Source organism: Mus pahari, chromosome 15 (genome assembly GCF_900095145.1).
Source record: "Mus pahari chromosome 15, PAHARI_EIJ_v1.1, whole genome shotgun sequence".
Classification (NCBI taxonomy): domain Eukaryota; kingdom Metazoa; phylum Chordata; class Mammalia; order Rodentia; family Muridae; genus Mus; species Mus pahari.
The window spans coordinates 7228166-7245522 of NC_034604.1; the positions used below are offsets into that span (position 1 = coordinate 7228166).

A 17357-nucleotide genomic window follows, 5' to 3' on the forward strand; every position below is an offset into this window, starting at 1 on the left:
GGGAGGGGGAGGGAGAGGGGGAGAGAGGGAGAGGGAGAGGGAGTCACAAAATGGAAAATCAAACTGGGATAAAGCTACAATACTAGCTAAAGGGTAAAAACTTGAGAGAAGAGAAGAGTAGAGTTGCCTATGTATAGATCAATTTTAATTGGTTCTTCTAAGCTCCTAATGTCTAGCGCTAATCTCCTAGGTTGGCCTTCTTAATGACTGTGTGCTAATTCCCTTCTCTCTCTTCCTAGAGCAGAGTTGGGGGGGGGGCTGCTGTAGGGGACTGGGATTCTGGGATTCTTTCTGAGTAGCTTCAAGATTGCTATCTTGGTTCTGCAGAAGATGCTGGAATCTGCTGCTTGCATTTGCAAAGGGGAGAACAAGGAATGTTTCCTCTTCAAAGACACCAAAAGCCAGCAAAGGACTTATGTTTGTATCACCCCCCCCACCCTCTTCCCTACCATAATGCAATAAAGTCCTGGTGCTGGTACACAGAGGGCTCAAACCAATCCCCCAAGTAAAATGGGAGTACTTTTCTGGGAGTTCATTTAGTACAGGGGCAGTTAGGCAGTTAGGTCACATACGAAGTTGAAATTTTGTGCAGTATATGTGCGGGTGTCAGTAATAATTCATAAACCTTACCATGCACAAGCATTGCTACCAAAGCTCTTTGTTTTTGCAATGATCTCATAAGGGGTTTCTCCCTCCCTCCCTTCTCCCTCCCTCCCTTCCTCCCTCCCTTCCTCCCTCCCTCCTTCTCTCCCTCTCTCCCTCTCTTTCCCTCCCTCCCTCTTCCTTCCTTCCTTCTAGCCTTTCTTTAATTTTTAAATTACACTTATGTAAGTAAGTGCTCACACATAACACCCATGTCACACTCATGAGTGGAAGTCATTGGTTTGTCCTGTCAGGACATAGCTTTGCCCTTTGAGCCATCTTGCCTAATGTGTAGTCTTGGCTGGTCTGAGAATCACAGTGCTACCCCAGCTTGGAAGGAGAATAGTGATTACAGGCATAGTCAGGATGCCTTGCCTTGGTTTTTTTTTTTTTTTTTTTTTTTTTTTAAGCTCTCTTTTACAGAAGAGGGAACTGGAACAGAGAAGTTGGGCGATTCGCCCTCCTTGCACAGAAAATAGATGGAGGTATTAGGCCCTGGCACAGTAACCCCAAGTTCTGGGCTGGCCCAATGGCTCTTACAAGTTCCCTCAATGTTTAAGCTAGAGGAACTCTCAACTTTCCAAAGCCACTTCACAGCCTGGAAGACAACGCAATCTGAGTGCCCTTTCAGAGGAAGACAAAGCTTCCTTCAGCTGCTTCCACAAAGCTGCCTGTGGCTCTCCAAGAGGTGCCAACCTCCGGACTGTAAACACTTGCAAGCTCAGAGCTGCCTCTCCTGTTTCTTCTCCCACCATGCATACTCAGGACGTGATCTGTTGATGAGTGGCAGGAAGCTGGAGGCCTGCACAGTGGTAGACAAACCCTTTAGCCCTGACTCTCTGCATATTTGCAGCATAGCTGAATAGAGAGGTCATATTTATGAATAGTAACTTTTCCTGGTCACTACCTTCTTTTGGACTCAAGGACAGCATCTATAACTTAGCAAATCTCTCAAAAACTCATTTTTCTGTTTTCTTTATTTTTTTTTCTTTCCACCTACTTTATCAATCCCTGCCTAGCCTTTAAAAAAAGGAAAGAAAGAAAGAAAGAAAGAAAGAAAGAAAGAAAGAAAGAAAGAAAGAAAGAAAGAAAGAAAGAAAAGGGAAATGCTACTTAACAGGGAGGAAGGACTCCGAGGGACAGAGGTTTGGGGCAGTGGGATCCACATCCCAGAATTCATTGTACTCATGCTCTCAGTCACTCTGCCTCCACATCCAAGGAGCCCTCAGGTCTAGCTCAGGCCATGGAGCAGAAAGTCCCTTCTTTTTGAGGCTTCCTTTTCTCCTCCTTTAGAGGCTGGGTTCGAGGGCAAGGCTACACAATGAAGGTGTTCAGGAAGTAAACTATTTGGAAGGAATAGGAAAAGGGATGTTTGTTAGTTCACATCCCAGCATAAGGTGACAGAAGAACCTGGACTGCCTTTTGGAAAGGAGTCCAGCGTCGTCTGTCAGAGAGTATATTGAGGAAGCAGCAAAGCAGAGGTCCTACCCACCGGGACCTGGGCATCCCAGCCATGCTTCCTGCTCTCTCAGCCCTGTCTGTTTGGAAGCAGCAAAACCATCCAATCATTATCCGACCATTCCAACGGACACCCCCTCCCCTCCCCAGGACTTTCGGAGTCCTGAGTCTGTGAAATGAGGATCCCCGTTTCATCCTTTGAGAGGGAAGTGACGGCTTTGGCTAACACACAGCTCTGGGCTTCAAGTAACCATGCCAGCTATAATTAATAATGATTCTAAATACCGTTCGACCAAGCTAACCTTTGAGAGTCTACACCCTTCCTGGGTTCAGTTCCGGGATTCCGGGGACACAGGTCTATCACATCTGCTGGGGGTGGGGGGGAGGTTCAGACCGGTCTGCTCATGATCCTAAAATGAACCACGGGGAAGGTAGAAAGGCGTGATTTGGTTTTGTCTTTATTAGTATTAGAGAAATAAAAACAAACAAACAAACAAACAAAAAACGGTAGGACAAGGCTACAACATTTGTAATTCCAATACTCTCCTGGCCTTAAGGATCTTGAGCTCCAGGCCAGCTTGTCATATATAATAGAAGGCTTGGAGTTTGTTTCATTGACCTTGGCTCTTCTGCAAGCCTGGCAGGAATGTTTTAGGTCCTACAGCTTCTGGGTTAGGGTTAGGGTTAGGGTTAGGGTTAGGGTTAGGGTTAGGGTTAGGGTTAGGGTTAGGGTTAGGGTTAGTTCCAAAGCCTGAGCACCCCTAGGCCAGGAGACCCGGAGATAATGCTTCAGTTGCAGTCACAGGTTGCAATGGACCTTTGAGGTGCAATCCCAGGGATGTAAGCAGGCTGAGGAGGGAGGCTGGCGCCGGCTTGGAATTTCTTTATCGGGATTCGAGAGCTGCTAGCTTCTCAGCTTCTTTAAGGGATCCCAGAGAGACACCTTTCGATCTTTTTTTTTCAGACATCTTGGCCCTTAGTAGCTAAATTTATTTGGTTTAAAGAGGCGATGGGAGCGGTGGGGAGGGAAGATCTTTCGTCTGTCATTGGGTGGCCCAGATAACAAGCTTTAAGAGAGAGGAAAGAATAAAGTAAAAAGGTTAATGGCTGAGGGTGGGCCTCAGGCGCCCAGCGTGGGGCTTTTACGGCGACGCTCCGGGGCCACCCCCTTATCGCCGCTGTGTCTTACCGCCGCGTAAGAAGTACATTAAGTCACGTAAACAGCGCGGGGACAGGGATGCCACCTCAATGACCTTTCTGGCAACCGCGAGCCCACCTCTGCACTGAGCTGGCGGCTGCGGGCTGGGGTCACCAGGGGCTGCAAACGTGCGGGACCGTGGGGGCAGGGTCGGGTCCCGCGTGTCGCTTGATTCCCACGGCCCGGGACCGGTGCATTTGCTCTGAAGCCTGAGGCCGGGCAGAAAGAGAACCAACACTGTGAATTGGGGCGACCTTCGCTCTTCCGCTGTCACCTGATCACGTCTGGAGCGGTTTTGTTTGTTTATAGGAAAATAAGAATAAAATGGAGGAAGGGAAGGGAAGAAATGGGGTAAAAAGAAAGAAAAAAAAAGGACTCACCCGAAGGGAGAGAGAGGGAGGAGGGAAAAGAGAGCACCCTGGTTATTGGCTGGCGTTCCGAATGGGGCACACACTGTTCACACCCCTCTACTGGACTGGGACATTGGGGAAAATTAGGAAGCCAAGGTGACCCGTATCGTTGGATGAAAGAGTCCCTAAGACAGTAAGAAATGTGGTATTTTATAAATGTGTGTTTCCTTTCTTTTTCTTTCTTTTCTTTTTTCTTTCGTTCTTTTTTTGTAGTGAGTGGGAATCGAACCCACATCCTTGAACATTAAGCAATTCACCAGTGAATTATAGCTTTAGCGTAATATTTTTAAATCTGAAGTTCAAACCATGTTTAACACAGAAATTGTATGTGTATGTATCAACACCCCTTGCCCCACTTTTGAATCGACGTTGGAGCAGGTAGAAGCTTTGTGAAGTGACAGGTAAGGAGCTTGAGTTTGCAAGGCCAAAGGTCTATAGCGACACACATCCAGGCTCAGGTTTGTGGTGCCCCCAGGAAGCCGCGCGCCATCGAGTCCCCAAACACCCCTTCCCTTTTAGCTACAGAGCCCCCGCCCCCTGCCCTATTGGCTGCTGTGTTCCGGCTAGATTTGAAAGGCGAGTGGTGGTTTGGTTCGGACCGAATAAAAGAGCATAGGGGACAGGCCGCGCCCCGGAGTCAACCTTCTTTCGGGCGTTGGAAGAAGATTCTGTTTGGAGGGCCTGCTTCTTGGGTCTAAATGGTTCTGAGCAAAACGATTCCGGTCAAGACTAGCAAAGCCAGCTTGGGGAATGCAAGAGGAGACAAGAGAAAAGGAGTTGAAAAGAAGGAAACAAAACAAAAGAAAAACACTAAGAAAGAAACTTCCAGGAGCTATCTGGGGCACGATGGGGACCATCTCCATTTTGGGGCTCCCCTAGGTTGGTGTGCCACCTTTCCCTTCCCCTCGGCACCCAGGATTCTGCTGGCTTCAATTTCCCTGCAGAGTCCAGGCTGAGGCCGGTGGGGGAGGGCTTTGAAATGTGCCTTTGCTTACTGGACTGGGGTGTCGTCGCCAGTTTGTGAGTGGGGGGGGGGAATAAAAAAACAAATTAGAGTCTGCAGGAGTCTAGTTTTTGTCTTAGTCAACCGGACAGGTTTTATTTTTACATTAACTGAAATGGAAAAAAAATATTTCTCTAACCTAGTCCTCTTCCGGAAAGCCAGCCTTAAAAAAAAAAAAAAAAAAAAAAAAAAAAAAAAAAAAAAAAAAAAAAAACAAAAAAACTAAAGGTGAATTTTGAGCCCTGAAAGGAAAAACAATGATCTATCGTTTTTTCTTGTGGTTGGAGGCACTACTAAAATGATTGGGAATGAGAAGGGTAAAATTATGGGTTTCTTCCCCAGCCGCCAGAGTCCGAATGTTGTCGAATCTGTTCATATGGGTCGAACTCCTCACCTCTGTCCCAGAAGCGCCAGGGTCAGTGTGTTTTCTAGTCTTCCATGCCTAGCTTCGGGAAAGCAGAGCAGTAGGGGTTTGCTATTGTTCCAGGAAATTTACGCAGGATAACCCCTCGAACAAACAAAACAAAACAAAGCCAAAAACACCCACAGGACTAGAACTAGTCTCGCGCGAGAGCTCGATCTCCCTCAACCTTGAAGGTCGTTCACAGCCAGGACGCCAAATTTAGTTAGCCAAGTCATTTATTATTTTATTAGCAAATTCGAACTGTAAAAATTGCTTTTATGAGCAAACTGGAGACATTATTTCGGAAAATTGGACTCAAATGAAAAAGCGATGTCCGAAGCTTTAATGAATTGCTTACAAATGAACTTCGCAGAACCCAACCCGCTTAAAAATTTGGTTGGAACTTACCGGACAACCCAAAGCAAGCCACTGGAAGCCGCGGTGGGAATTGGGCCGGCCGGTGGCAGTCTCTTGTGGTAGTAACTTTCGATCGAACTCGGGTTAACATTTAAAGTCTTCAAATCCTGTTCCAGCTGCTAGCCTTTCCATTCCAGAGTTTTCTACTTTCAGCCTTTCAGAAAGGCAGCCACCACGCTGAAGCCACAGGGACTAGGGGAGGCAAAAAGGAACACGGTAAAAGTGACGCAGTTAGGCAAGAACAGTTTATAGACCGTCTCGGTAGCAGATTTAAAGTTCAGAAGTGTTTGGCTGCGATTTACAATGGAGAATGAAAACGAGAAAATTCTTGCTAACTTCCTGGATTCGGAGACCCCCTCCCCAGTAAGTCCTTTCCCTTCTCCCGCAGCACAAGGTACAGTTCAAGGAAAGAACCCCTTGCAAGGAGGTCTCTCTCTCGAAATCGTGTTTTACTGAGCACCTATGTATGCGTTCATGTTTCAATCTGCTTGGATCCCTCCCCTTTCTCCAATTGGAAAAACAATAAAAACAAATAGCAAACGAAACTAAAACAACAACAACAACAACAAAAAAGAGTTCAAATGCTTCCAGGAAGATCTATAGAAAACATTCACTTTAATTTACCTGGGGTGTTCGTGTAAAAATCCACTCCCACAAGAGTGTTTCTCCTATTCAATTCCCCTCCGCAGTCTTCTTCCAGTGTCCAGCTTGTCGAAAGAAATCCCTTTTGTGAGCCCAAAGGAATAAGACGTATATCACTGCTGCTGCCTGGGACAAGCAGTGCGCGACTCGCTGCTGACAGATCAGCACTGATAACCCCGCCAGTGTTCATTTCCAGTCCTTGGCCCGCTAAGAACCCTATCAGTTTTGTACACAGTTGTGATAACCATTTGGAGGGAGCCACTAAGGGGTGTGTGTGAGATTGGGGGTGGAGAAATGGTATTTCTTTCTGGGTCCAGGGAAGGTACCCCGCTCCTTCTCAACGCATTATCTTTGATTGACCTGAAGTCCAGAGAAAGCTCAGAGTGAACGCGACAACCAAACTAGCGTCCTTGGACACCGCAGTGTTTTTCATTCACAACGGTCCCCAGCACCTCATAGTTTCAACCTTTCCGTACACCACAACCGAAAGGTTAGCTGGGGAATGTCCTCCTGAACTCTACAAAACCTCCCAGGAATTTAGTATATATTTTAAGAGCAGGGGCGAGGTAGGGAATACACAAGGGCTCCTTTCCCAGATCTTTGAATCCCAAAGGGCCCCCACGACCTGAGCATCCCGAAATAGGGTCAAGAAAGTTTAAGGTCAGTTACTAGCAACTGCGCGGGGGCTGCGGGGGCTTAATTTGGAAGGAGGGGTTGGGAGGGCCAGTTGGGCACCTCCCCCCTCCCGCCTCTTCCCCCCGCTGACTTTGGGGACGTCCTGACCCAGGAGGTGGCGAGTCCCTCCCTTTGCGGCGGCGGTCAGCGGGGTCTATGAAGATACAGCTCCTCCCGAGCCAAAGTTTCCTTCCCTCTTCTGCCCTGGGTGTGCGGGTATGACTCGTGTGTGTGTGTGTGTGTGTGTGTGTGTGCAACTGGGGATGCGCTGGATGAATACGGGTCGCTGGCCAGGTCAGGCATGCTGTTGCCCCTTCCCCTCCCTTGGTGTCCTCTAGCTAGGCGCCCCCGGGGTAGACTCGCTCCTACTCTGAGGACAGGGCTAGCAGCTCAGCCCACGCCCGCAGGCTGCCTAGCTCTTATTGTCCGCTAGGGCTGAGCACTCCCCTCCCCCTCGCCGTCCCCTCCCCACCCGCTTTTTTCTCCTCCCCTGGATCCCTCCTCCTTCTCTTCACCTCCGCACCCAGCAGCTTGTAGAGAGCAGTTCCGACCCACAGCCTGGCACCCTTCGGCTAGCGCTGTTTGTTTAGGGCTCGGTGAGTCCAATCAGGAGCGCAGGCTGCAGTTTTCCGGCAGAGCAGTAAGAGGCGCCTCCTCTCTCCTTTTTATTCTCCAGCAGCGACTAGCAGACCCCGGACTCTCGCTCTCCCGCCGGCGCCCTCCGCCTCTCTCCGCGCCCCGGAGCACCCTCGGCCGCGGCCGTTCTTCACGCACGTCGCTCGAGGTTCGGTTGCTTCCTCCTTTGTTTGCCCCCCTCCTCTCCCTTCTCCCTTCATAGGCCCTTGGGCCTCCAGCTCTCCAGCCGTTCCCGGGCTGTGATCCGTTCCGAGGGTGTCCCGTCCTTCGCTTTAGAGGATTTCAGGGACTCCGAGGTTCCGGGGATACTCCGGACCAGCCTCCACCCGCCCCCCAGTGCTTATCTGCCCACAGCTTATCTCCGAGTTATCACAGCGCCAAGGGGCGGGAGCCTGTAGTCCAGTGGGCAGAGAAACTTCTTTCTTGCTATCTTGCCCGGGTCTGTGTGTGGGCATTAATTTTAGTGTGGTTATCTCCGATGAGCCTAAGCGATTTGGAAAAGCAGCCCGGTGGAGGCCTGCCTGGCTCCCCACCCCCTCCAAGTCTCCCTGTCATTCTTCCTGCTCTCCCCTTTGGGGTGGCCTCGGCTCTGGGGCGGTCTCACCCCCTCCCCTCCTGCGTTTCCCCCTCCTTTTCTCTGCGCTCTGCTCCACCCTACTATGACCAATTCCAGAACGATCTGGCCTTTCCCCTGCTGGGGTTGACCATGGGGTGGGCCAGGGGTGGCCCGGCCCGCCTGAATACGCACGCTGGTGGTTGTAAGGCGGTTTGTGATTAAGGTGTGCGGTTGGCCTGAACGTGGTTGGACATGAGGTTTTACCGAGTTGGTTTCCAGCACTATTTCCTAGATCCTTATGCCTTTCCTGGCATCTCACTTTCTCTGGGCTAGGTAACTTTTTCTGGAGCTCTTGTTGGATATGATCAGCGAGGTCCAGGGAGCTCCGAGAAAAAGCGGCGGTTTCGTTTTCGGGGGACAGGTTGCCTTTTCTAGCTATTTCCACGTGCGGAACTCTCTCACTGAGGCGTCCCAAGAATGGGACACTTGCTAGGAGGCAGGGTGAGACAGCATTAACACACATTAAATTCTTTCGTGTCAAAGGCTCAGAGTTAGCCAGTCTGCGGCCGGTTTCGAGGTCACTCTTGGGATCTGTTGCGCTTTGCAGAGGATGGATGCTATGGAGGGGTGAGATAGGAGCCTCAGGGACACTTGTCCTGGGTGACTGAGGAGGGCACCCTAGTTGTCCAGGATCCCTTGGCTGCTGCACAGATTTCAATTGCTGTTTTCTAACCCCTCAAGTACGGGGCAGAAGCGGGATATTTAAGGAATGCCCTAAACATAGGAGAGGGGCGGGTGAGGAAGTGAAACGTGTAGACAGTCTACCCTTTTAGTAAGTCCACTTTATCTGTCTTCCGTCTTGTTCCTCACTCCCACCTTAGGAATCAAAAGTCAGGTTGGAGCAGCGCCGGACAGTGGATGGCCTTGACTGACGGCGGCTGGTGCCTGCCGAAGCGTTTCGGGTCTGCTGCTGCGGACGCCGGCGACTCCGGGCCCTTTCCAGCGCGGGAGCCCTCGTCGCCGCTTTCCCCCATCTCGTCTTCGTCCTCCTCCTGCTCCCGGGGCGGGGATCGCGGTCCCTGCGGCGCCAGCAACTGCAGGACGCCGCAGCTCGACACCGAGGCGGTGGCGGGACCTCCGGGCCGCTCGCTCTTGCTCAGCCCCTACGCCTCGCATCCCTTCGCCGCTGCCCACGGAGCCGCGGCGCCCGGGGTCGCTGGCCCCGGGAGCGCCCTGTCGACTTGGGAAGACCTGTTGCTCTTCACTGACCTCGATCAGGCCGCGACCGCCAGCAAGCTGCTGTGGTCCAGCCGGGGCGCCAAACTGAGCCCCTTCGCGGCCGAGCAGCCGGAGGAAATGTACCAGACCCTCGCCGCCCTGTCCAGCCAGGGGCCCGCCGCTTACGACGGCGCGCCCGGCGGCTTCGTGCACTCCGCAGCAGCGGCCGCCGCGGCCGCCGCGGCAGCCAGCTCCCCGGTCTACGTGCCCACCACCCGCGTGGGATCCATGCTGTCCGGCCTGCCCTACCTGCAGGGGGCGGGCAGCGGGCCCAGCAATCACGCGGGCGGAGCGGGTGCCCACCCAGGCTGGCCCCAGGCCTCTGCCGACAGCCCCCCGTATAGCGGGGGTGGCGCAGCCGGCAGCGGCGCGGCCGGACCTGGAGGTGCGGGGTCGTCTACGGCCCACGCCTCTGCACGCTTCCCCTACTCGCCCAGCCCGCCCATGGCCAACGGCGCTGCGCGGGACCCCGGGGGCTACGTGGCTGCAGGCGGCGCGGGCGCGGGCAGCGTGAGTGGCGGTGGCGGCAGCCTGGCGGCCATGGGTGGCCGGGAGCACCAGTACAGCTCGCTGTCCGCAGCACGGCCGCTGAACGGAACGTACCACCACCACCACCATCATCATCACCCGACCTACTCGCCCTACATGGGCGCACCGCTGACTCCCGCCTGGCCAGCAGGACCCTTCGAAACGCCGGTGCTCCACAGCTTACAGAGCCGCGCGGGAGCTCCACTCCCGGTGCCACGAGGCCCCAGCACAGGTAAAGATCAGATCGCGCCGCAGTGTGGGGGTGCGGGCCGGGAACCCTGGACGCAAGCCGGTGTGGAATAGCTATTTACTAGAGGTCCATCTGGGCCAACAGAGACTTAGAACAAGACGTTCTAAGTGGCAGACTCAAAGGCTAGCTAGCAGCGATGCTGTGGGAGATACTCTTGTCCAGGAAAGAGGGTGAATGCACATCTATGACCTCAGGGCCTAGGGGAGGGGATGTGCGCGAAGTGGGATAGGGAGGTCCGGGGCGCTTCGTGAGTAGTTAAGAACCAGGCAATTGAGGAAATGTGCATTTCAGTTTGAGAGATACGCGGGACCGGATCTCTGCTTGTATCCTGCTTTGGGTGAGTGGTGAGTGAGATTCCAGGACTGGGTGCATTTGGAATGTTGGGCGCTTGATCAGGTAGATACGTGGACACATTCAGTCTCTTCTAATTCAGTCTGCTAAGTTGAGGAGCTCCGTCTGTTTCTTTGGTATTTAAATAGGACACCCAAAGCCCTGAGACCCAGGCATCTACAAGCACCCCTGTTTCCCCAAGCAGGGGGGGGGGCAAAGGGGACATGGTCATCTGTGACATCTGTGGTCCATAGACCCCTTCAGACTATCTGCTGGGTGGGATTCAGGGAGATGGCTTCTACTTGGCCAGGCCAGGACTTTCAGAGTTTAGCTCACAAAGTTACCTTCATATTTATTCTCCCTGCTGGAGGCTATTGAAGTGTAAAGTGGGAAAACACAACCTTGGAAAGACCTTAATTTGGAAAGTGGCTCTGCTCTTAGCGGAGGAAGGTATGGTCAGGGCATGGTTTCTTTCTCCAGCCATCCTGTCTTGGGCCTAGGGTTCACCCATTCGCCATCCATTCTCTTCTTCTCAGGGTTTCATCCATTTGACAACGGTTCCTATAAGGAAAAATGTAGCTGTCTATTTGTCTTGAATGGAGGCACATTGTCCAAACTGTCCTTCCCAAGTGTCTCCTTCTGGGAGCCCCTCCCCGCTTAGGGATGTCCTTTGAGGGCCCCTGACCTGTTACACTGAATGGGACTGTTGCTCGGTTTGTGTTTAGAAAACCCGGGTGGTTTAAAGTGAAGAAGAGCCTGATTTGATTTGATCATCTCCTCACTAGTGGCACAGATAGGTCAAGAGATTTGGTAAAGAAGTCAGTTTTCCCCAAGGCTCTCAGGTACCTCCCTTCTGCACCTTTACTGTCAGCCTGGATGACAGGCACAGCAAGGAGCAAGGACCCTGTTGAGAACATCTGATAGCTTGGGACTTGATAGAGCCACGATAGGCTGTCACCCTTTCTACCACAGAAAGACCATGTTTAGCTCCCAAGGGTAGAGACCCAGAGACTAAAAATCTTCAAGGAACTAGAAAGGGTGGCTGGGCTATGAATTTTGGATGTGAGTAGGAAACCCCAAAGAGTGTGGGGGGCAGGGTGCTTGCTGTTTAAGTCTACCCCATTCCTGCCTGTTTCTTGACATCCCTTTGAATTCCCTCTAAATTCTTTTTTTTTTTTTTCTCTAGCTTTGAACCACTAACTAACCATCTTCCTATTTGACTGGGGAGATAGCTTGTGCAGAGACAAGTCCGTCTTTAGACATCGACAGTAATGGGTTTGTCTGAGAAAGGCACCATGGAAGATTCTTTGACTTTGAACTTCGCCTATATTTTACTTGATTTTTTTTCCCCCTTCCAGTCTTTGGGAATTGCAAAGTTGGTAAATTCTTCTGTAGACTCAAGCAGATTTTTAAAATGGGGGTTTGGAGCGAAGGGATTTGGGAATATCCAGATTTTGCAGTCTGCTAAGAAAAGAATCAACTAAGGTGGAGTTGGCTAGGAGTGTAGACCCAAGTTTGATCACACAGACATACCTATTTTTTTTAACCTTGATTTTTTCCCTCCCTCATCTCTGCCAGGTTCTCCCTGTTTCCCTTGCTAACCTTGAATTTGCAGCCATCTTCCTGCCTCTGCAATTATAATTATAATATTAATAATAGTTATTATTTAAAACCACATTTGGAGGTAGACCCTGTAAGTGCAAGCACTAGGCGAAAACTTGAGTGCTGTGCACAGTAAGTAGCCTTCACAATAAGAAGCCTGCTCTGCCCTTTCCAGGACTGGAGAGTGGATCTGAAGTTGTTCACACCTAGAAGAGCCTGGGTCCCCCTAAGCCCCATCCCCTGGCTTCCTTTTCTCCCACTGAGCAGAGCTCCACTCAGGGAACCACACCTGACTGGAGTCTCTCACTTCCCAGGAACATCCCAAGAAATCACTTAGGACAGAGTTGCCAACCCCCCCCCCCCGCCCCCCAGCACAACCAGATTTTATAATTAAAATCTATTTTCTTTTGACATTTTAGAATTACTGCTGTCTGGCTCTTCTTGCAGGAAGACAGAAAGGAACTAAAGAATTTTTATTTTATTAAAAAAAAAAAACTTCCTAGAATTTAAAATTTTGTCTCTGGGACTCCAGAGGACTACATTCTACCTAGGGGCATTCACACCTTCTTCTCCAGGGAGTCTTTTTATTGTTCCTATGGCCAGGGCTCCCAGGGAATGCCCCGCTCTGGCAGAGGAGCTCTCTGACTGCTAACATTTTAAAGTCAACAACAAAGGCAAAAGCCTTGTTTAACTTCAGTGTCCTTGAAGTCCTGAGTATTTTACTGATTGCTGTGGTCAATAGTGGCTTTTAGGGCAGAGAAGAATAAATCTTTGTGATGTGTTGTAAGTTCCAGTGTCCCCAGGATAACTTTGAACTCACTTGTGTGGCGTGTTAGTTTCCTTTATACCTCAAGGCATAACTCTAGAAATGAAGGGCACTTTTTTTTTTTTTTTTGGTAAGGTAAAAATTAATGGTATAAGCATTTTAATGCTAAAACCATATTTAAATATTTTTACCGGGTTACTGACTGTCAACACAAAGGTGGTGCTGTCTGCTGGCAGTGTAGTCTTCGAATAAAATGCTGAAGTGTAAAGTGACTTTAAAAGTGACTCAAGTATTTCTTGAAGAATGTCAAATTAGAACATTCAAACTCTTTGTAACAGAAAGGGTTCTCATTTTACAAAGTCTGTATGTGATACATTTAGTCTCAGTTTAGAGAATCTATGTGCTTTTATAATTAACCTCCTTTCGGAGAAACAGCAAATGCTATCATTGTTGTTAATTATTTTGCTTTTAATTAAGCTTTAGGTTACTTTCAAATCCCAAATGCTAACCACATGATCTGAAAGACGGGGACACATATTTAAAATAGATTTTAGATAGAAATCAGAATATTTCTGTGTTAGATCCTCATGACATGAAAAGTAAAATGCAGTCTCCATGTTTAGTAATGTGCCTTTCCCTCCCTGAGAAAATATTTTTCTTATTTATTATTAATTGATATAAGTGCCAAGAACAGCATTTCAAATATGGGTTGTCTTTTTTTCATTGAAGAAAAGGCATGTAAGAAGGAAATGTTATGAGCACAGAAAATACTTTAAATTACTTGATAACAAGGAATGGGCAGCGAGTCCTGAGAATTTGAGGGCAGCAAACAGTGGATATTATGCGTCGCCTTTGCGTTTGGCAGGTTGCATTTTATAATTACGATGGGCCCGGGTTGTAAAAACCTTTAGACAGCGCGGAGACCAGAGGAGCAGTAAGGGGACCAGAATTGATCCCCCCTCCTCTGCCACCCCAGATTCTGGATCCTGTCATTCTTAGGACCTCTGACTTCCCTGGGGTTTCAGATCCCCGGGAGACACCGGAGTGCGGGACAGTGGCGACCAAGCCTGGGGGTGCGCCTCCAGTTTCTGATCACCTCACTGGGACATTCGAGTGTGGTGTGCGCGGGGCTGGCGTTCTCACAGGCCTCTGGTCCATGCTCTCCCCACAGACCTGTTGGAGGACCTGTCGGAGAGCCGCGAGTGCGTGAACTGCGGCTCCATCCAGACGCCACTGTGGAGACGAGATGGCACCGGTCATTACCTGTGCAACGCATGCGGTCTCTACAGCAAGATGAATGGCCTCAGCAGGCCCCTCATCAAGCCACAGAAGCGCGTGGTAAGTGTCGCTGCAGGGTGCAGACTAGCAGCAACTCCGTCCCCCACCCCCACCCCCTTTAGCCCGTGTCAGAATCCCATTGGGAACCAAAGGCCTTCCCAAAAGACGAAAAAAAAAAAGTAAGAAAGAAAGAAAAAGAAAGGAAAAAGGAAAGGAAAAAGGAAAGTTGCAGCCGGTAGAAGTCTCCCTTCCACTTCCTATATCAGGATCGAACCCATAAGAGGCAATCTACTAGGCACCTATCAGTGCTCTGCTCTTGAACTGCACCATCAGCCCAGGTGCTTGCTCTCTCTCTCTCTCTCTCTCTCTCTCTCTCTCTCTCTCTCTCTCTCTCTCTCTCTCNCTCTCTCTCTCTCTCTCTCTCTCTCTCTCTCTCTCACACACACACACACACACACACACACACACACACACACACACACACACACACACATTTTACCTTAAAGAGATATTCTTGGCTAGTATACAAATGGATACCCAAGAAATTGGGTTTGCAGGTAACATCTGCTGAGCAAAAGTAGGCAAAAGAAGGTCTGGCCTTACGTCTTCTTTGCTGGTTTGGAGAAAGCAGGCCCCGCTTCAATACCTGAGCAGCCAGTGGGATACTCTCTTCTTCGGGTCAGCTGTCAGGGGCAGCCTAGTTCTGCAGTGCTTTGGTAGGATCTACCTCTTTGGGCTGTTTGCCCTTCCTTGGAGATCTAGGTTTAGCTCCCTATTCCTTCCTCTGCCTTTTAAATTGCCCTGAATATGGTGAAGATTTCTTTGCTCAAACATTGGCTTTTTTGAAATCTGGCTGTTGCAGATAGGCACAGAACTTGAGAAGGTAGATATTCCCAAATTGTGAATGTCACCAATTCAAGCATTTACCATCTTTTAAATAAATATGGGGAATTCTTTTTTTTTTCCATGATTACGCTAATACAGGCATTTGTTAGGACATATAAAGTTTGAAATGAAAGAAAAGGAAAGGAGAGAGAGAGAGAGAGAGAGAGAGAGAGAGAGAGAGAGAGGTGGGGGAGGCAAGTTTTCATGAATTGCACCTTAAGGCTAACATTTGTCTAGCCCCAACTAATAGTATTTTAAATGCCATTTAAAGTAGATGCTTTGCAATTAGATGCCAGACATCTTAAGGACCCAGGTAATTTATTTAATTGTTATTCTCTAATTAGCAGAACAAATGCCATACATGTTGTTTGTGTTAAATAGATTAGAGCGAAATTGCATCATGGTGTAAGTCTGACACCTTAAGGAGAGGCAATTAGTTTTATGATTGTTTTGTTTTTAATGCATTTAAAATAAAGTAGCTGAGGTTAATTTGAGTGGAATGTGCTTTAAGCTTGTTACAACTTTCCCCCGTTTAGGGTTTTCTTTAAAGAGTTTCCTTAAGTTCAGAATGTGATTGACTCAGGGGCTTTCATGATCCTCCTGTACCTTTTTTTATTAAAAAGAAAATATTCCAAGGAAGTTCTTGCTTTCAGTTATCAGACAAAGCACGAACAATGAAACGTTACTTTCTAGAGGGAGACCTACATTCATGCAGAGTCCAAGCTGAGCTCTGAAAGCGAACTTTTTTTTTCCATAACTGAGCAAAAACTTGGTGTATATGTGGTAGTTTTTAGGTTCTTGTTGAGTTACACATTTGATTAACTAACAACCATATTTAAAAAGCCCCATTTATTTCATGCACTCACATGTAAAAAATAACTGTCACCCATAAAAAAACCAATTTAAACGTTTGTAAATCAATTAGTTTTCTTTCTGTGTGGCAGGTGTCTTGGCACTAACCAAGGTCAGCCAATATGCTCTGTGAATGGGTTATAAATGATACCAATTGTAGGGCGTGCCACTATCAATTGGTTCTCTTTGTGGGCTTATGGTTTGGTGAATCTGGCTTAGTTCTCAGAAACAGAATATTGAACCCCAGTTTGTTTAGCCAGCAGAACAGAACCAATCACTGTGAATTTGAACTTGTATTACATTGCAAAATAAGACATTTATGGTGTAACTTGAATTCCTTGTCCGTGAGGAACAGAACTGAGATTGCTTGTTACAAGGAACGTTTACAACCTGCTCACCTTTACTTCACATGTTTATTGAGACTGCCTTCACTTACAAACTGCAGTTGACAGCCATAAAGCTCTTTGTTATAATGGTAAATTCTGATAACAATTCCACTGGAAACTGTCATAAATGGCTCATTTATAAAACGGATTATTTTGTCCGTTCTTCACTAATTTCACATGTATGGAAAGGAGTGCTCATCTGGAAACTTGCTTCCTCTGAGTCCCAAAGAGGAGGAGGAGGGAAAAGCCTCTGCTGGGTAAGGTTTGCATATTATATCTGCCACGTGTGTGCATTTTCACCATATCCTGAGAATTATTCGCCCCAAGTTCTTAGAAACGGTACAGAGCTAAAGGGCTCATGACTGTGTCCTTGTTTTTACAACTTGATTGTAAAGGATGTTAACCTAATAGAACCGGTGTGAACTATAAATGAAAAATCCTGTTTAATCATTTATGCAAAGAACTAGGAACCTGAATCTCTGGCTCTTAAATATTCAATATATATGTCCAACATATCTTTTCCAATTCTTTAATTTTCTATAGCTTTTGGAATTTTGTTATATATATTTATATACACACATATGTATCTGGTCATAGCACAACTTGTTTTAATAATTTTAAACAATTGGTTTGAGAATCTAAATATAAATCATATATTTTGTCTTCCTGGGAGATGACTATATTAACACCCCACCCTTCTGTAGAGATTTGGAGGAAATTTATTCTTTAAAGAATGTTAGGATCATAAAGGGCAGCATTAGATGTGGCTTGCCCTGGTGATACCAGTTAACTCAACTATTTATATTGAAGAATAATTGGGACAAATTAAAGTGTGTCAACATCATTATATACAAGACAGTGTATTAAAAGAATGTTATTAAATGTACATGAACCTTTTGTAAAACAGATATAGCAGAATTTAGGCACTAGGATGACAATTCCAAGAGTATATCTTTATTCCGATCCTGACTTTTTTCTCCTCGCTTTTCTTTTCTTTTCTTTTCTTTTCTTTTCTTTTCTTTTCTTTTCTTTTCTTTTCTTTTCTTTTCTTTTCTTTTCTTTTCTTTTCTTTTCCTTTCCTTTCCTTTCCTTTCCTTTCCTTTCCTTTCCTTTCCTTTCCTTTCCTTTCCTTTCCTTTCCTTTCCTTTCCTTTCCTTTCTCT

At 48.1% G+C, this 17357-nt stretch overlaps 1 protein-coding gene and 1 long non-coding RNA gene across 4 annotated transcripts in view; one reads left to right on the forward strand and one right to left on the reverse strand.

The window, feature by feature from the left end:
• Positions 1 to 4945: 4945 nt before the first annotated feature.
• Positions 4946 to 7444, reverse strand: LOC115065525. 3 transcript variants are annotated; one of them, XR_003845309.1, is made up of 4 exons: positions 7364 to 7444; positions 6156 to 6255; positions 5523 to 5723; positions 4946 to 5153 (listed from the first exon to the last, which is right to left on the reverse strand). It is a non-coding gene; the product is annotated as an uncharacterized LOC115065525 (long non-coding RNA). The 3 variants fall into 3 exon arrangements; XR_003845310.1 differs by lacking the exon at positions 7364 to 7444 and having other exon boundaries at positions 4946 to 5157; positions 6156 to 6484; XR_003845308.1 differs by lacking the exon at positions 7364 to 7444 and having other exon boundaries at positions 6156 to 6481.
• The window catches only part of Gata6 (GATA binding protein 6), a 33562-nt gene continuing 23598 nt past the window's right edge, over positions 7394 to 17357 (forward strand). The window contains exons 1-3 of the mRNA XM_021214958.2: positions 7394 to 7632; positions 8922 to 10078; positions 13966 to 14132. Coding sequence (XP_021070617.1) covers positions 8959 to 10078; positions 13966 to 14132 — 1287 coding nt within the window. The 5' untranslated portion in view covers positions 7394 to 7632; positions 8922 to 8958. The remainder of the gene's footprint in view (positions 7633 to 8921; positions 10079 to 13965; positions 14133 to 17357) is intronic.